Below are 19,591 nucleotides of genomic sequence, written 5' to 3'. Positions count from 1 at the left end.
AGAAATACTTCCTATTAACAAAGATTCTTACTTTGGGAGAGGACAGTTCTGTATTTTGAAGTGTTACACATGTAGAAGTGGTTTGGCTGTTTGTTTGTAAGTATGGACCACGGCAAAGAATGTATTCAGTATTTGAAAAGAATTGATCTATAGGATAGAACAATTTCCTGGAAAAAGTCACTAAAAATAAATGTTCATTAGTTGTTTTCTATCGTATATATGTCTAAATTGTTCAAATTTGCAATTATAGGAATTCTTTAGGGGTACCCCTGCCCAAGGATCGAAATTCACAAAAAAACCTACGAAAATATAAGGAAACCTGTTTTTAGTTCGCATTTATACATATGTACTATCTATTTTCAAAGCCATAATAGCTAGATTGGTAAAACAGCTGAATATATACACCGAAGATACTTTTTAGAGTCGTGGTTCGAATCCATCTGGTGCCACACTTTCAAATAACATTTTGAGATAACAAACTCCCAATGTGTTGACAATATAATCATGCTTCATAATAAATATCATACTGAAATAAAATAAAAACGAATTATTACATTTATGTAGCCTAAAGTCATTGACCGTTACGAAATCGACAATGTTTTTGTAAAGACTGAAACCAATCCCGGCCCTATAGGTCCAAGCTCTATTTATAAAGACGTATTCCTTTTACCTCATTTAAATAAAAGCTACATATACAATGTATATGGCAATTCCTTTTGTTGAAGCTCTCAAAACTGAAGTACACTTGCCTCCCCTATTCTTAGAAGTTCAAGAACATTACAATGTAAACGAGTATATAATACATGTACGGTTCTTGATCGATTTTACATAGTGAATAGAAAACTACATGTAAAAATTTTCATGTATGAGCTCCATAGTCTCAACGTTTACCCTTATTTTTCTTGTAGACCTCTGAATTCTATGGGTTTTTTTTTTCATATGCATTAAACTTTACTCACAATAAATTTGAAAATCTGTTGGAAAATATCAATGTAATGCAACCACGCCACAAACTGCTGACAAACATTTCGGAAGTTCGGTAAGCACACGTCCATTATCGAGAGCGTTGTCTTAACAATGTAAGCTGTCGCAAGTGTCTCCGTGTCAACTTCATAATAAATATGCCTTACTGAAATCGTAGATTTTATGTTTCTGATCTAATTTTATACTTTCCGACCGAAATTCCTCCAGCTTTTTATTATCAAACATCGGACGTGTTTCTTCTGTTGTTTTTTTTTAAACATCTAATATGGGTTCTCATGAATTCAAAAATTCCCAGATACCAATATGCTTACAATAATTGATCATAAGTAGCCTTTCACAGAATATACTCTTCAAAACAGAATCCTTTGCCAGATGAATTTGAAGCTTAACCGCTTTTCAAGCCGATTTACACCTTGCGTAATTTGTCGAAATCTACGACGAACAGTTAGTGGAATGTTTATATTCGATTATATTCAATTGTCCGTCTCAAATGTATATATAAATAATAAATAACAAGTTTAAAAACCGACCCACTTCATTTCCCAGTGAAGTTTTTAAACTTGATATTTATTTCTTAAATAACTTCTACGTTACTGCGAGTCACAGTATAGTGATATGGCCGACCATTCGTGTGATGTTTCGATTCGAATATTCGCCTAAAATGTAAATTTAAGTAATAATAACGAAATTTCCCAGAGAACTTTTTTAAGTTCTTACTTATTTCTTAAAGATTTGGACAAACATCAAAATGCGTTTCTTTTGTGGTTTGAATATTTTTCTATACACATCTGCTATATCAAAATACAATGAAAACTAGCCAAATGATGGAAGGTTACAGTTTTAAAATTTAAGTAATTTATGTACATGTACACTGATTTCCTCAAGATCATCGTAAATACACAGGATTCTGCGATACATTAATTTACTTATGAAATCAAATTTGAAGTGTACGTATCATTTTTTTTAAAAAAAAATATTCTAATTAGAAGTAAAAGGCTTTTTACATGCTTATTAGTTATTTTATAATTTTAATTTTACACATATTTACAATCTGTAGATGGGTTTGGTTTAATAGGAATATTTTTGTTCAAGACTAGTGCACTTGTAGTATCTGCAATATTTCATAATCCGATTTGCTCTTTGATGCGAATTTCTATCTGTTTCAGGTAGTTACTCGATAAAAAAAAATAGTAGACATAAAACTTGAACAAAACAGGCTACCAAAATGAAGAGTACATGTACACAACAATAAACATTTTTTCTTGGAACAATCCTATTCAATATTCATTTTAGTTTTGAGTTTTAAAAAGCCTTGGATATGTTGGAGTTGATGATTAACTTAATACATGTGGTTTGTTATAACACATGTATATATGATATATGTGTTGGTGTGGTAAGATTTACTTTTTGTTTTTCAGATTCTAAAGACACCAAAAGAAACAGATATGCGCAAACACTCTTCTTATTTGAAATTCGTTAGTCTGTCGTGTTTAGTGATGTTTACTTTATTGTATTTAACAATGGATAATGAAAATATTCATGTTTATTATGAGGGAACAGGGGACAGGCTTACTCTACTAGAACCCATGTACGATATAAACCAGGAGAGCAAAACAGGGATTAGAATCATAAAAACTAAAACCAAATACCCAGTCGGCATGTACGCACCCTATCTCATTAATAACAGAAACCTGTGTCGACAGTATGATAAGATCTCAGCACTGGTGATGGTGCATACTTCTGTTGGGAACTTCTGGAGAAGGAAAGAGATGCGAAGGACGTGGCTTAATATCTCCCACTATAGTCCGGAAAACTTGAGAGTGATATTCTTAGTTGGCACAACAAGTATTAAAACAATCCAGAAGAAGTTGGAAAAAGAGAATTCTCTTTATAATGATATAATTCAAGGTGAATTTGTGGACTCTTACAGAAACCTCACCAACAAGGGTGTGATGGGATACAGGTGGATTACAGAAAACTGCATGAATGCAGAAATTGTGATAAAAATAGATGATGATTCATTTATTAATTTTTTCAAGTTTTTTGAAGATTTTTCGTTTTTGAAAGAACGAAAACGTTCCATTTTCTGCAATAAAATCAATCCCAATTCAATGCCAATTATCCGAAAAAATTCGAGCAAGTGGTTTGTGAGCGACATATTTTACAAAGCTCAAAACACGTATCCACACACATATTGCAGTGGATTTGTGGTGTTTATATCAACAGACCTGATTCCAGCTCTGTATCAGGCGGTGTTCACTGCACCATTCTTTTGGGTGGATGATTTCTATTTATTTGGCTTGCTTCCAAGTCGTGTGAAGAATGTGGTTCACGAGAATTTCGGAGGAAACTTAACCTTTATGCATCCGGAGGGTCTAAAATGTTACAAAGAATTGAGGAGGGAATGTAAATATCTAGTGATGCCGGCTAGGGATAAAGAAATCGATCTCATGTGGAAGGCAGTGATTGCTGACAGGCGTCAAAGCGTATACGGGAATTACTATATGAAAGTAAAGAGTTTCTATCGGTAAAATTGATTTCTTTCCATATATTTTTTTCAAACAGGTGCTCTCTTTTGTACGTTCATTAATGAGCAAAAGAAAATCAGTATATACTTGTTCGTTTAAGATCAATATCGTGTAAACATGCTCATAAATGACGGATTTTTATTTATTGAAAAATAATTATACTATTAATTGATTCCATTATAGCATGCTATCAATGTACAAAACACATACTAAATAAATGTGTCCTCTGCTTGCCATCTCGATCGAGTAGGTATTCATGTGTGTGTGTGTGTGAGGGTGTGTGTGTGTGTGTGAGGGTGTGTGTGTGTGTGTGTTTACCTGGAGTATGTTGTGCGTTCCCGATTGGATAGTTATGTTTATAGATCATGGACAAACCGAGGAACACAGATACCTCCTGTGAATGTAACTGTTGTGCCCCATTAGAAGGATTCTATACAAATGTGTCATCTGATTGGCCTCACATAACTGAGATAATAAAACGTCGTGTATCACGGGATGAAATGTATTGTACCTCTTCAGAAGAACTTTCTTAGCTGACTTATTTGATCTTGACCGAGATTAATTAGCCAAATATTCATTGTATCTGCCGTTAGAAGTTTTCACATTCCCAGTGATAAGTTATTAAATATCTGCACAAAAAGGACTCAAATAATACTAAGAAAAGCACAACACTTACAGAGAAGCGTAAAGGTTTTTATTTTTTAATTTGAAAGTGTATTTTAGAATCTCAGAATTTGAAACTTAAGTTAGTGTTTATTTATTAGAGTTTGAATGAACAAAAAGTTGCATGATTGGTGAGAAATATAGGCACAAAAATATCAGAATACGGTTTTTCTTAAAATCTCTCTCGCAATCATGAGGATTGCATTTTGTCATAAAAGTTCGAAACACATGATATCTTTTGACTCATTCAAAGGTTATACTTAAGAAGAAGTTTTGACAAAAACATTCTACAGTCAAACATTGTTATTGTTTTTTTTCTTTAACATACCATGAAAAAAATGTGTACTACAATGACGTTGAAAGAATGCATGTATGTTTGTCAAAAAAGAAAGTTTTATACACTACAAATCAAAGAACAAATTAATCAGACAACATGATAACAGATTAAAGAAGTTTCAATATGGAAGTTTCTTACGTTTCAATTTTCAACATTTTTCAATATCAGTGATAGGGTAAGGATAACAAATAGTGATTAAACAGAAAAAATCCTGTTAAAAAATAAATATCGTGAACAGGGCAAAAAACATGGAACTCTGGAAACACCAAATGTGGGATCAGGTGCCTAGGAGAAGTAAGTATCCCCTGTCAATCTGTCACACCCGACATAAGGTATTGATCACGTAGACGGAGTAATCCGTTGTCAAAATGGATAAAAACAGTAGCCTAACAGTTGGTGGGATACTACAACTCAATGAAAGATTTTGTTTGCAAACAAAGGCATTATAACGACCATGGAATCTGTGAAATTCTTACTTTTGTAGCGAACTAGTAGTTTGCAAGTAGAGAACTAGTAGATAAAGCCCTTTAACATCGACGTATTTGTCTGTAGCCTGTCTTGGTCTATCGTACTTAAAATTGATTCAAATTGATCATACTCGGAACATGTTGCTGAGTATCTAATTCGCTTGGCAATATAAACACCATATGCAGGTGACTATAAAATATTACATAAATAGGGAAAGTTGACGATGGAAAAGCTGAAGCCATCCTGTTTGTCATATTGTTTAGTTGTTAGTTGGCATTATCATCTATAGTAAGTAAAACATCTAAGCATGAAGCTAATGTAGCAGACTCTGTGGTGCCTTATTTCGAGTCACTGAGATTTACCGAGTTGAAGATGAAAGAACGTAACTGAAATATACTCAAATCTCTCCCTATCTCTCTTTGCTCTGCTCCGTATTTGTATCGTTTCATTGGACTTTCGAGATTGAATACTGTTCGTTATCTTCATATTTCACTATAATAAATGTATCTTTTGTTAATGTATCCACATGCCAGTTAATACGCCACTGCTAGCTGGCTATACTTCTGTGAATAACTTATTTCATCCACCAACAGTTTTCACGTACTGCAGTCTCCGTGTAGTCATGTCAAAGTTACTAAGGATTCCTTAAGTATTATAATTTACTGAGTATGGAGGGTCTCTCATTAAAATACTTTTGAACAGTTATTACATAGTTGACTATGAGTGACAAACTTGATACGTTTACTACAGTTCATAGTTGAACCAAAAATTTTAGTTTTGCAGCCAGAAAGATAGAACAAATAAGACAATAAGAGGTCCATTTGCAATAACGCTCACCCGACTCTTCTTGTCTTGCTGAGTAATTTATAAGACATTTTCCCCCTATAATTCCCATGAAAAAATTGACTCAATAATTATAAATAGCCCCGAGGAAAGGAGTACATAAAGTTTAAATTGAATTGGAACTCAAATAAAATGAGAGTGATTCAGTATCAATATTGCCTTGCTGTGCTGGAAAAGAAGATTTTTCCAAAACTATCTCTGTGTATACGCAATTTGCTAAATATTCCAAAGTAAATATCTGATTCCCTATCATGGCCATGCACGATCTACTTTTTCTTTGAACAAGCACTACCTGAGGGATGCTTGTATACAAATATAAGACTCACAAATAAGTTGTTCTTGAGAAAGAGGTTTTTATTGATTTTCGCCTATATATTTGAACAAATTCTTAAGAATACTTGCATTTTGATATGAAGATTATTTTTCAGGATTTCCCCCTAAATTTTCCTATCTAAAAACTGTAAGCTCCGATTGTAGGTAAACCCTAACGCAGGGGGAGGGGTTTTAAGTTAACAAACTTACAAAAATTAAACTATGTCAGGAAGTTTTTACATAAGATTCATTTTTTTAGATAAGTAGTTCTTTTGAAATATTTTTTTCTTTTCTTGATTTTCTCTCCTTTTAGGAGGGCTTGGCCCTACAGTAGAAAAGAAAACTTAAATTTTCTTTATCCAAGGATGCTTTGTGGTAGATTTGGTTGAAAATGGTTCAGTGGTTGTGGAGTTATCGACAATGTGAAAAGTTAAGGACAGACAGACGACAGACAACAAGTGATCAGGAAAGGTTAATTTAACCTTTGGTTCAGTTTGTAAGCTAAACCATTAAGCCTCCCCCTCGATCTTCGAGGAAAAAAATGATCGGGGTCAGTTTGTCAGACGTTTGTCTCAACACCGCCAGGTTCTCTAATAATTGAAAGACAAATAATGTTATGGCACACCAAACATGCACAACACACCCTCTTTAATTTTCAATTCAAACAAAAAAAAAATGAGTTTCAGTTTTAGTGACGGTTAGTTTTATTAAAGAATGGTATCTTGTATTTCATAAGCAATGACCTCATCTTATTAAAGTCGGGTTGATCACGAAACAAATCATCGCTTTTTCGAAAGCAAGTACAACTAAGTAAAAAAGCATAATAAAACAGTGAAACCTCAAGCTTTCATATGACAAACACAACAGCTGAAAAATCTTAGAAATATTTTTTATATTTATAACATTTTTGCACTATCTTTAAAAAAAATTCATGTATATTTATAAAAAATAAAATAATAAGGCAGTAAATTAAAGGTTACATTATATGTTATGAACAGAAAGATCTATCACAATAAATACATAGCTCAGCTCAATAAAAAAAAAATATAGAGTTCTTCGAGTTAACAACTTGGTAATCTCGAAACTTTTTTCCGAATTAGATTCCTTATTTTCCTGTATTCTACCTACGGAGTGTTCTTTTCGTCTATATTTCTTTCTTAAAAGAGAATATACTCTTTTGTTACAGATAAAAGCAACAAAAATTACAATACCCTGTAAGCTATTAATAACCGATGAAATAAATGTGAAGATTGTAAAAGGAATAATGCCATCAATGACTTGCAAAGTCCAGGTTACTCCAGTTATAGTGAACAGGCGGGAAAAAATCAAAAATTCACTTCTCATTGCTTTGTTCCCAGGGACATTTGGAACGTTCTTGATTAAAATAATGGTACCAATGAAAAATATTGTATTTGTGACACACATAATACTCACTGGCAGAATAAATGATAACAAACGTGAAATCAGATGGTCAATAAAACATTTTTGTAACCCATAACCGATATATCCATTATTATAAACCGAGAACAAAACAATAATGTTCACAGTAACTACAAAAGCAGGGAATATTATGATTAATGTTATATATATTCTAAATGTTCTATGTTTATCTTCTAAAATCAACCCTGTGGAATGGAACATTTTGAACATGTGAAAACAACAAGCGGTCATTGATGAAAAAGCCACCAACCAAACATAATGCAAAGTTACTCCTATTCCTGTACAGAACGCTGTGTGTAGGATTCCAATATCACTCAACTGAAATATTGCAAGGGATAACGCAAGCGATACAGTGCAGGAAACTAATTTTGTTACAGCATCGATGCTGATTTGAATGCTTCCTTTGCTTGCTGATTTGAATGCTTCCTTTGCTTGCTGATTTAATGCTAGTAATCCTTATCCTGATGCTGTTTTATAATTAGGTCAATGCTACCGGAAGTAGCATCATGCTACCGGAAGTAGATAATGAATTTCAGCATTGCCGTTTAAAGCAATAAAAGTGCTTTTTACAATTATTTGATCATAATATCTCACTATGTATTAATAATGTGAATACTTTAACCAATATTCTTTCTTTTTTTTTTTTTTTTTAATTTTTTACTGAATTAAAACTCTTTGATTTTCTGATGCTAGTAGGATAATGCTGATTTTATGTAGGTCAATGCTGGTTTTATCCTTTGCTTGCTGATGCTGATCCTGGTAATGCTGTTATTTAAATGCTGATGCTGATGCTAGCTCGATCCTGATGCTACTTATGCTTATGCTGATGCTGGTTTATGTAACAAAATTAGTTCCCTGCACTGTATGACTAAAAACATGTTGTTTCTTCCTGGCAACGTTTGAAGTTCTTTAACAAAAACATATACAAAAAATGTTAATATTAGAAATATGATAGAAATAACGTTCAATATAAAAATTATTCTGGAAAGTAAAATATCATTTTTCTCTTCTTTGACCATTAACTTCTCTCTCGTTTCAAAGTCTGTAATGCAAATTCTTGCTGATCCATTTGGAAATACATCAAAATAATCATAACCGTATGCCTTTCTTGATTCTGAAAGTACCAGTTCTCCAAAATTTTCATCAATAGAATATCCATCTGATGCAAATTCAACTTGAGAGCATGCCAGTAACTTTGAAACCCCTTATATTTGAATATTTATTTCTATCTGGCTTTGATGGTTTTGTTTTCGTTATATGTAAAGGACACCGAGATTTATATTCGGTCATATTTTTTCAATAGATGGAAGTTGTTATGTGTGTTGCTCGAGGTAAAAGATAAATGAATACGGGAATTTTCAAGATTTGCCATTAATGACCTAGAAATAATTGTAATTAGTCGTTCTTCAGTTTCAATCCTAGGTACCCTTTCACTGATGAACAGTTCCAGAGCAATACGTCCAGTGAATTGAAGAAATGACCAAGAACGTTCCTCTTTGAAACAAGGTTAATCAATCTGAGTAATAATTTCTTCCACTGGATCGCTGCGTTGGAATTTCAGGTCAGATATTAAATTATTCTTCACTACATGGTATACTGTTACCAACAGATTCTCAAAAGGTAATATTGAAGACACATTTCCTGTGAAACCGGCAATTAAAGAATACCCCAAGTTTTTGGTCTCGGGAAATAGAGCTTGACATTTTCCGTTACTGTAAAATTTCCCAGGATAGCAAGTTATATTTCTGCACCGATCCTATAAAATAAAAAAAATCATTTTAATAAGATGGCAGAAATTTATATTAAGAAATTATGTTTTATTTCTTTACGTTTGAGAAATTTTCGTTTAAGAAAAAAATAAGTAATATAACAAAGTAAAAATGTTTTTCTATTACGAAATGGACCTCATTGGTTATGTGATTTAAACTGAAATTTAATATATACAATTACATAAAAGCGCATTCTATCGAACAGTTGAGTAGAAATATTAAACTAAATTGCCGCTGCATTTCTACAAGCTGTGGATGGAGTTTAGGGAGGAATACTCAAGTATTTTATTGGATCAAGTCGTCGTGATTTAACAATGTCCTGAAGGCTAATTAGATAAAAAATGCAACATTTACTCGGCTTGACCTTTGATGCTTATGGGTCCCTTGTTCAATGTTTAAATATAAATAGTTTTTGGCAATAAATTCCTGAATATCTGTGATTTGTAAAAAAAAAAAATGCAGTCATTAGTTATTGTAGTAATAAAATGGACACCTTCGTGACTCATGTATTTGGGGTATAAAAAGCGATTCGCCAATTAATACAACTTATTTTCAATTCATGTTCATGATAAAGTTCACACTCTCTTTCTTAGTGACAGAAGAAAATTGCGTTATAACAATTTTTTAAATTAATATATGCAGAATATTTTTCGATTGTAATCATTACAGAATTGTCGTGTGAGCAAAATACCGCAAAAATTGGAGAACCGCAGAAAATACATCATGCGGTAGTTCTACAGTGCGATCTTCTCAAAAGCCGATTTTCCAAGCAACAAAATACCACGCCTGTATTATACGGGTTGGGTCGGGACATTGTTACGAATCCTGTTAATGGATTTCCTATATGTGCTCTTTCAGACAGTCTCAGTAGACAATCTTACTGAAACTTTATAAATATTTTAATCAAAATGTGAAGTTGTGGATTCAACATCTAAAAGTTTTAAAACGGCGACCAGTTCCATTGAAACATACGAAGTATGAAAATTGACAATCTTAAATTTCTTTTTTCCCCCAGAAACAGCTCAACCAATTCTTTTGAAGCATTAAAGCCTTATTATTTTCATATGGTTTATCTTGTTTCTAAAAATGTATAATGTAATAGGCTGGACAAATTTTTAACTGTAGCCATGGAAAGAAAAGGAGGCTCATTGGCCACAATGCTCATCTGAGTAACTATGGTCCTTCTGTTAATTATCAGATTTTTCCTATGTATTCTTATGTAATATTTTGTTTGGGTATTGTCGCCCAATACTACCACTGGGGGTCATGATTTGAACAAATTAGATTCTACACTACCTAGAGTCGCGAAGTAAGGAGTTGATCCTTACGTCGCGGGTTCGAATCCCACTGTGGGACGTATAAACCGAGGTCCTCTGTCGCAGTAGGTGCTGGCACGAAAAAGATCCCACTGCTCAACGACCATGAGTGTTGAGTATAGGTCAAAAATTTGCAGTTCTCCAACGCGAGTGGTGGCGTCTCCATATGAGTGAAAAATTCTCGAGAGGGGCGTTAAACAATAAACAAACAAACAAAACCTGGAGATGCTTCAGTATAAATATAACTAATTATGGCTTTCTGTTATTGAGGAGAATTTTGAAGACTTTTCCCATGTATTCCTATGTAAAACTATGATCACCCATAGTGGCCCCCAACTTACCCCCTGGGGTCATGATTTGAACAAATTTGAATCTACACTACCTGAGGATACTTCCATATAGATATGACTAATCATGACTTTGATGTTATTGATAAGAAGAATCTAAAAGATATTTCTTCTATATTCCGATGTAAAAATTTGATCACCCATTGTGGTACCACCCTACCTCCAGGGGTCATGATTTGTACAAACTTGAATCTTCATTAACCCAGAAAGCGTTCAGATATGTTTTTTCTGGCTCAGTGGTTCTTGAGAAGAAATTTTTTAAATGAATCACCCAATTTTCACTATTTCTTAATTATCTCTCCTTGGAAGAGGGTGTGACCCTTCATTTGAAAAAATTTGAATCCCCTTTACCCAAGGATACTCTGTGACAAGTTTGGTTGACATTGGCACTCCTGTTCTGGAGAAGAAGATGAAAATGTGAAAAGTTTACGACAATGCAGACGTCGACAGACAACGGATAAAACTCACTTGAGCCTTTGGCTCAGGTGAGCTAAAATGAAGGAATTTTATTTTGAATGGATTTTTTTTCTCAAATTGTATTTCAAATTATATGTTCATAAATGTTTTTAAATATCCAAAATAGCTGCCATTGTCATGGAACAAAAAATGGGTCAATTTCTAAAAAATAATTCGAAATGTTCTTTGCTTTCAAATTTTATATAACATCGCTGGCGTCGAGGGGACATACTTTAATTTACTTATGTTAGTTTGAAAAATCAATGTTTCCTGCATTCTTTTTTTTTTTATTTTTCCCTTTGAAAAACTGCTGGATTCAAATACTTACAAAATGGTATGTTAAACCTATCAATAATATAATTTTAAAATTCTCACGCTCTTTGTACCGAACTTTAAATAAAATTCTTGGCCGGTAGACGGCAAAAGAATAAAATCTCTGAAGGTGACTTGATATACATGTACATGATAAAAATCGTGAACAAACATGCACTGCTGGACCAAGAGAGGCGTTTGATACATCGAGTCTTACAATTTTTTTGATTGACTAATTTAAGATTTCCTATATAATTAATTTGAACAATTCTAGAGTCGAAAACACGCATATTTCCATTAAAGAATCAGTTAACTCTCATATAAACTTTTAGCCAGGATACTGTCGATATGATTTTAGCTTTGATAAAATAGGGAAAATCCTATTCTGAGAAAGAGCTCTGTTGGTGGTGGCGATGGGGTGGTGGGGAGCTGGACCTACAACAGTGGACCAATACACCAATAAAATATAAAATTGAAACTTACCAATATAGAGTCATATATTTGTGCTGAATTACATATAGAACCTTTTTTGTGGGTAACGTTTTTTCGAACTCCGTGCTGGAAAACAAGTTTCTATAAATTGGCAGCCATTGTAAAGAATCTGACCTGAAGACCTCAGGTAAGAAATAAGATGGACCGGCAAGGAAAGCTCCTTTTTGGATATCAATGTTACAATCTCTGCAAAAAAAAAGATTTTTATACGGAGGATAGACATTAATTTCGGGAAAGAATTTACAGGCACTGGAAGTAACTTCATCAAATGCAGGTGCATCTCCAGTTACATTACAGTCATTTATTGTGATATTTTCTGTGTGTTTTGGGTTACATAGTGCACAATACACGTTTTTATACGGAAGCTCAGTTGAAACTCCTAAAGGTCTGGGATAGAATCGCGAAAGCGCCCCAGAAGCAACTTTCTCGCAAGCATGTCGCACATGTTCATCCTCAGCAAACCATTGTATATATCATATTCTGGGCAATAGGCAATGTTACGTGGAACTTTATTCTTCATAAATGGAAGATATGTAACATTGCATTGTGATCTCTTTATTGTGTTTAGTAAGTTAGCCATCATTAAAAAGCTTTTGAACTCTATGAATACTGAGCAGTAGATTTCTATGTCCCACGGTTTGGCAGATGACTGAATGCTAACAAAATTTGGCATATTACATAAATAGCAATACATGTTTGAATAAGAAATATTTGTTTTAATATCTCGTACTGGATGAAGGGTAAAAATGTCGTCCGGCATTCTATCACGACAACACTGGATGAAAAAAGCAGTTTCCCGTCATGGGAAACTATATGGAAACCACATGGAAACCTCATGATTACATTATGTTTCCTAGTGGTTTCCGCAGCGGATGCCAGGTTATTCCGTCAAGTTTCCGTACCACGGAAACTACTACGCTCCGATTCCATTAGGTATCCCGAACCACGGAAACCTCAGGAAACCTGAAGTTTCCCGAGCCCCCAGGTAGTTTCCCGTAATGGGAAACCTGAAGATTCCACTGGTTTCCATAATTAGGAAACTATGTGGAATCGGAGCATAGTGGTTTCCATGGAATGGAAACTCGATGGAATCCTCAGATTTCCCATGAACGGAAACTAGAGGAAACCTCGTGATTCCTCAAGTTTCCATGACTCAGGAAACTACATGGAATCGGAGCGTAGCGGTTTCCGTGTGATGGAAACTTGGTGGAATTATCTGGTGTCTCATAAAAGGAAATTACAGGGACTCTTCAAGATTCCCTTATTTATCTGAGACGGGAAGCAATGTGTAATTGTGGTGTAATAGTTTCCGTACCATGGAAACTACAGGGTAGGTTGAGCATTTCAATTTCGAAAAATGATTGACAAGCAACTGGAAGCTCAAGGATCCCTGTATTTTCCATGGTAAATCTTTCTTGTCTAGAATATGAAAAGAGAACAGCAGATTTAAATCAAAATATATATTATTAATTTCCTTGGTATTAAAACTGTGTTTTCTTTTCAAAATCTATCAAGAAAATGTATAAAAAGGAAAAAGCATTATCAAATCATATGTTTAATAATTCATTTGGCGTGCAAAAACATTATTTGAAAATGATATCAAAATAAATAAAATCATATATCTTGGTAAACAATGAAGTAGTCTTTCACATCTAAGTCCATTCATAAACTTCATTAAATACTCAGTACTTCTTTCAACATCAGCTTCCTTTGTATTTTTTCCACATCATCTGCGATCTGCAATATATTTTCATACAAAGTTATTATTTGATGTAAGAATTGTATGCTTGAATATTATTTAGAAATCTGACAAGATCACTCAATGTACTTTAATGTAGCAATATCAGTGATCAGTTTCAGTCTTTAAATTTAATGACCATGAAATCCGAATAATGAACATTACATAGTAAGGTTTTAAGCCATATTAATATTAAAGCAGATATGATTGAGAATATGACCATCTCATGCATGTAGAACACTGCTTTTATTTGAGTGGAGAGAAATGTGCTCTGGACAAGGATATAATGAATCTTTTTTTCTTCTTTATTGACATTTGACCTAGAAATTTTGTTAAAGATCACTAAAAACCCTTCATCCCATGGCACACATGCAAGATCATACCAAGGGAGAAAAATTATGCTCTGGACAAGGACTTTAAATAAAGATATATAGTGTATTTTGATACTGACCTTTGACCTAGATAATTGGTCCAAGGTCACTTTTTTCCCTCCATCCACAGGCACTCCATGAGTTAAATTTGAGTGAGATTGGGCTAAGAGGAAAGAAAATATACTCAGGACAAGTGATATCAGATGGACAGACAGATCATCTCATGGCATCTGCAGAACAGGACCCTTAAAAAACAATGCACATACATGTTAAGCTATATCCATACAAGTCAATATGAATTCATCATATGTTGCATTGCATACACATGCTTTAATCATGTTTAGTACCTTATGAATAATTTCATAATGCATATTTACATACAAATAATCTAAATTTCATCAAAAACGACCAACATATCAGCCATTCAAGATTAAGCTAATCAACATTCAGTACAAGTTCTATATGCTATATCATATGTACAGACACATACTAGTATTATTTATCTACATTCTAAATCTTGTTTTATGTCACTGAAAATTAAGGCGATAGCCATTAACCAATTTTTACCCCCAGTTTACATACATGCATGTTGTAATGTTTGTTCAAAACTTCTCATTTATAAATATTACCTTAGAGTATATTTAGTTAACATATACCTACAGTTAAAGCTTCAAAGTGTTCATTGAATATTTTAGAAATTACAGTCATCAAAATACTGACCAGCCAGAAATCAGTAAATTTTTATTTTTCATAACTGTCTTGTTTCATTTAACATGTTTCAATGTTAGCAAGTTTTAGTAAGTTAAATATCTACTACTTTAGCATAGCCATACAGTTGAACTTTGGCATCTCGAACACAGACATCTCGAATACCATAGATATGTCGAAGTAATTTGGAAGTATTTTTTAAATATTTCACTCTTGATATCTCGAATCCTCAAATACATGTATCTCAAAATAATTTCAATTGAACTTTGAACCTTGACAAAAGGACCCTTATATTCACTATTCTTAAAATAAAGTCTACAGGTAACAAAATTATAAGTTGCTCAACAATGATCATATCAATAATATCTAAAAGAGTTGATCATTTCCCCTTGAGGTGAAGGGCGGAGTGGGGGGGCTTCCTCTGTACAATTTAAAATATCGGATATCCTTACTTTGTGTCAACCTTGGTTGAAATTAGTGGTTGTTGAGAAGAAGTTGAAAATGAGAAAAGCTTACAGATGGATAGATAGTTTGATGGACAAAAGACAAAAAATAAGGTGATCAGAAAAGTTCACTCGAGTTTTCAGCTCGGGTGAACTAAAATCCTCACTGCATGGTGTATATTATACTAGATATCATCCAAACAGAAAATTTTATAGAGAAGTGAAAAAGACTCCAAGCCATACTATTTCATAAGGCCAAACAAAAAAATGTTTGTTTACTGTTACATGCTGAAATAAAATAAGGTTGGTAGGTAGGATTATTTTTTTTATTTTATTGATTTTTTTTATACACAAATTCACTGGAATTGGTTGAAATACAAAACAGTTTTACCATTGTGTGGTGCTTTACTTTTGTTTGGGCTTGCCATATGGATGATACACAGTATCTTTCTTGCCAACTGCCTTACAGCTACCACACAATGAAAAAACTGTCTTATATTTCTTCATTAATTCCATGTTGCACCAACTATTTCTAGTACTTTCGATTTCAAATGCTTGACCGATTAAGATGCATGTAAAAATTAAACCGACGAATGAGTGGCTTCTGGATTTTTATGACGAAAAAAAATTTGGGTTGGCTGTTAGATATAGGATCGGTCGGGTAACCGTAAACAAACATATTTTTTTTATTATGCCTAGCCTGTTGTAGTTTGCAGCTGATAGTTCAACATTCCAATTAAAATTAGAATCAAGTTCTTTTCTTTTAATGCAATTGTCATACATGCCTATTTATGATTGAATTAAATACCACTTACCACATGATCACATCTTGATTCATCATACATCTTTAGTTACTGGTTCTCCTTTAATGTCAGTTTTCTACTCTCTGAAAGAATATATTATGTACAGTTACTATTGCATTCTGATTTCACTTATAAGACCAACAATAAACAAGAGTCCCAGGGGCCACATTGCTCATCTGAGCACTTTGGGTAGGAAAAAGCATAATTCAGTTCAGTATTAAAAAGTTTAAATATAAAAGTGGTTTGGGAAGGGGGGGTATGAATTCTACACTTTCTAAGGATGCTTTTGAATTAATATGACACATATTAGTACTGCTGTTCTTAAGAAGAAAATTTTTATTGATATATCCTTTGAACAGTAAAACTCGGTTATAACGAAGTCACTGGGACCTGTGAAATTACTTCGCTATATCCGTAATTCCTTATATCCGTATAAGGAATTAGTAAAATTTATTTAGCTGGGGATCCAAGAAAACTTCGCTATATCCGTGAATTCGCAATATCCCTGTTCATACTAAATGAGTTTTACTGTATAACTATGATCCCCTGTTATGGCCCCTTTATTCTGCTGGGGAGGGGGTGTCAGGATTTGAATAAATTGAATCTACGCATACATTACTTCAGGATGCTTTTATATTATTATGACAAATTTTGATATTGGTCTTGAGAAGAATTTTAAAGATCTTTCCTATGTATCAGTATTGTTATGTAAAACATTGATCGCCCATTGTGGCTCCACCCTACCCCTGGGGGTCATGATTTGAACAAACTTGCATCTACACTACCTGAAGATGCTTCCATATAAATATTAGGGCTGAAATGATACGCCCCCTCCACGATATGGTACGTATCGCGATACTTGTGTCACAATTCAATTTTTTCAATACGATACATTTTAAAAAAGAAACAAATCTTAAGGTTAAAGAAAATATGTATTCAGATTTCAAAAGGCAAGTAAAAGGTGGTGATACAATAAAGAGCACTATCTGTGCTTCTGTAGATTAAAAGAGCACTTTGTGTCAATACTAGCAGTGGCAGCCTGCTCTGAAACTTTCTCCGTCGTAATTTTCGAGGTCCAATTTTCTCGCTTGTGTGTGTCAAACTATTAAAATGAGGTCACACCCGATCTATTTCAAGGAGTAACCAAACCCAATCATAAAAAAACGTACTGAACCGAAAATCGAGATAGTGAATTGAACATTGAACCGAGCAGTAATATTGAACAATATCTATATTTTGGTGAATTGTTTCAGCCGTAATATAATAAATATGACAAATCATGGCTTTGCTGTTCTTGAATAGAAGAATTTCTCAGATTTTTCCTATGTACTTTGATCGTTCATTGTGGCCCCATGATGCCCCATCCTACCCAATGGGTCATGATTTGAACAAACTTGAATATACACTAGCTGAGGATGTTTCAACATAAGTTTCATCTTTCCTGATACAGTGGTTCTAGTAAAGAAGATTTTTTAAAAATTTTATCCTCTGTATTCCTATGCAACTTGATCATCCATTGTGGCCCCACCCTACACCCAGGGGTCATGATTTTTAAAAAAAACTTTGAATCTACACTTCCTGGGGATGCTTCCAAATAAGTTTAATTTTTCCAGGCCCAGTAGTTCCAGAAAAGATTTTTAAATGATGCCATTAATTTTTCATTTATTTGTAATTATCTTCCCTTAGAAGAAGATATGGCCCTTCATTGAATAAAGTTGAATCCCCTTTACCCAAGGATACTTTGTAGCAAGTTTGATTGAATTTGGCACAGTGGTTCTTGAGAAGAAGATTTAAATGTGAAAAGTTTACAACAATGACGGCGACAGACAAATTTTTATCAGAAAAGCTCACTTGAGCCATTGGCTCTGGCGAGCTAAGAATGATTTGTTTGATGTACTCCATATGATCTATCAAAATCACCCCTACATGACATACCTAATCATTTTTTTAAGTATTTTAATTTTATTTCTTTTTTTTGGTTTCTGGGAAATAAAGTTTGTTTCATTATAAAGTTGAGGTTTATAATTTCTGCAAGATACTTGTTTTATTGTGAGCAATAAATATTAAATCTGTCTAGCTGTCCAGTGTGTAATGATGGTAATGAAACATCAATAAATTTCTAATTCTGTGTTTTTGTATGACAAAAAAATCAATTTGTTAAATACTGCCAAAAAAAAAAAAAAATCTACCTACCTACCCATTTTACAAAATTTGGGTCGGAGTACATCTGATCAAACAAAAGCATTTTTAATAATGGCCAAAACTTCAACAACTACCAGGGAGGAAAAAAATAAACAAACAAAAAATTTATCATTATCATACAACAAATAGCAAACAAAAATTTAAAACAAATGAGGATTCACTTATTTTTACCATTAGACTTCTATGATGTTGCGACCACCATCAATAACTGATGATTGTTACTCAGATGATTCATTTGCATTACTTGAAATACTATCAAAAATGATCAATATTTGTACATCTTGTAGGCTTATTATTAACATTTTCAGTAAATCTCTCAGCAGGTCACATATGAGAAATTTTGTCTTTTGAACACTTAATATTTCAATTTACAATCTATCACTTCTTTGTTAAACAGTTGTTATATTATTATAGACAGTGCATTACAACCAATACATTTTCCCTATACATATTACATTATGCATATGAATAAGAGTTGTGCTATGACTTTGTAAGATGTATATGTACTCTAGTTACAGACAATCTATTTAAATTGTTCTGATGATTCTTCATAATTTCTAATTTTATCTGCCAAATAAAGGCGGCTTACAATAGTCAGAACTCTCTCTTTTAAATTTCCATCGATGATGATGTCCTTCGTGAATAATCTGATAAGTTGAGATTGCGGACACTTTTTGTTTAATATTGATGACTTAATCGTAATTTAGTAGCAGAAATAATTCATTTTTACCTTTTCGTTACATCATAAAAAGTTCCAGAAGTCCATAAGTACAACAAGTTGACGATCCGAGAACACATGTATTCAAACCGGATATATGTTTGTCTGTATTAACAAAGAAACCATATTCGGTACAAACATTATTATCCGATTTAACAACGAAAAAAAATTTCATACACTTTTCATTTATTTATATAGAGAGAGAGAGAACTATTACAGTAAGCATTCATTTTCATTTAAAAAAAAATCTACAAAGGCGAAACGTTATCATACAACATACAGCATGGAAAAAGACAAATGTGGTGCCAAAGGGCCATACTGCAAAGTCTACTATCTATACA

The 19,591-nt window shown here is 33.2% G+C and overlaps 1 protein-coding gene across 2 annotated transcripts in view; it reads left to right on the top strand.

Moving 5' to 3' along the window:
• The window catches only part of LOC133200196 (beta-1,3-galactosyltransferase 5-like), a 40,469-nt gene extending 36,756 nt beyond the window's left edge, over positions 1 to 3,713 (top strand). Inside the window, exon 2 of one of the 2 annotated variants that reach the window (XM_061336000.1) lies at positions 2,403 to 3,713. In XM_061336000.1, the coding sequence (XP_061191984.1) occupies positions 2,430 to 3,515 (1,086 nt within the window). In that variant the 5' untranslated portion in view covers positions 2,403 to 2,429 and the 3' untranslated portion in view covers positions 3,516 to 3,713. The remainder of the gene's footprint in view (positions 1 to 2,402) is intronic. The other variant, XM_061335999.1, reaches the window with a different exon arrangement.
• Positions 3,714 to 19,591: the final 15,878 nt, after the last annotated feature.

The sequence above is a fragment of the Saccostrea echinata genome, unplaced genomic scaffold, assembly GCF_033153115.1.
Source record: "Saccostrea echinata isolate AGI-Se365-2 ecotype Australia unplaced genomic scaffold, CSIRO_AGI_Sech_v1 ptg000037l, whole genome shotgun sequence".
Lineage (NCBI taxonomy): Eukaryota > Metazoa > Mollusca > Bivalvia > Ostreida > Ostreidae > Saccostrea > Saccostrea echinata.
The sequence above is the reverse complement of the archived record's forward strand: the minus strand, read 5'-3'. Positions and strand labels throughout refer to the sequence as shown.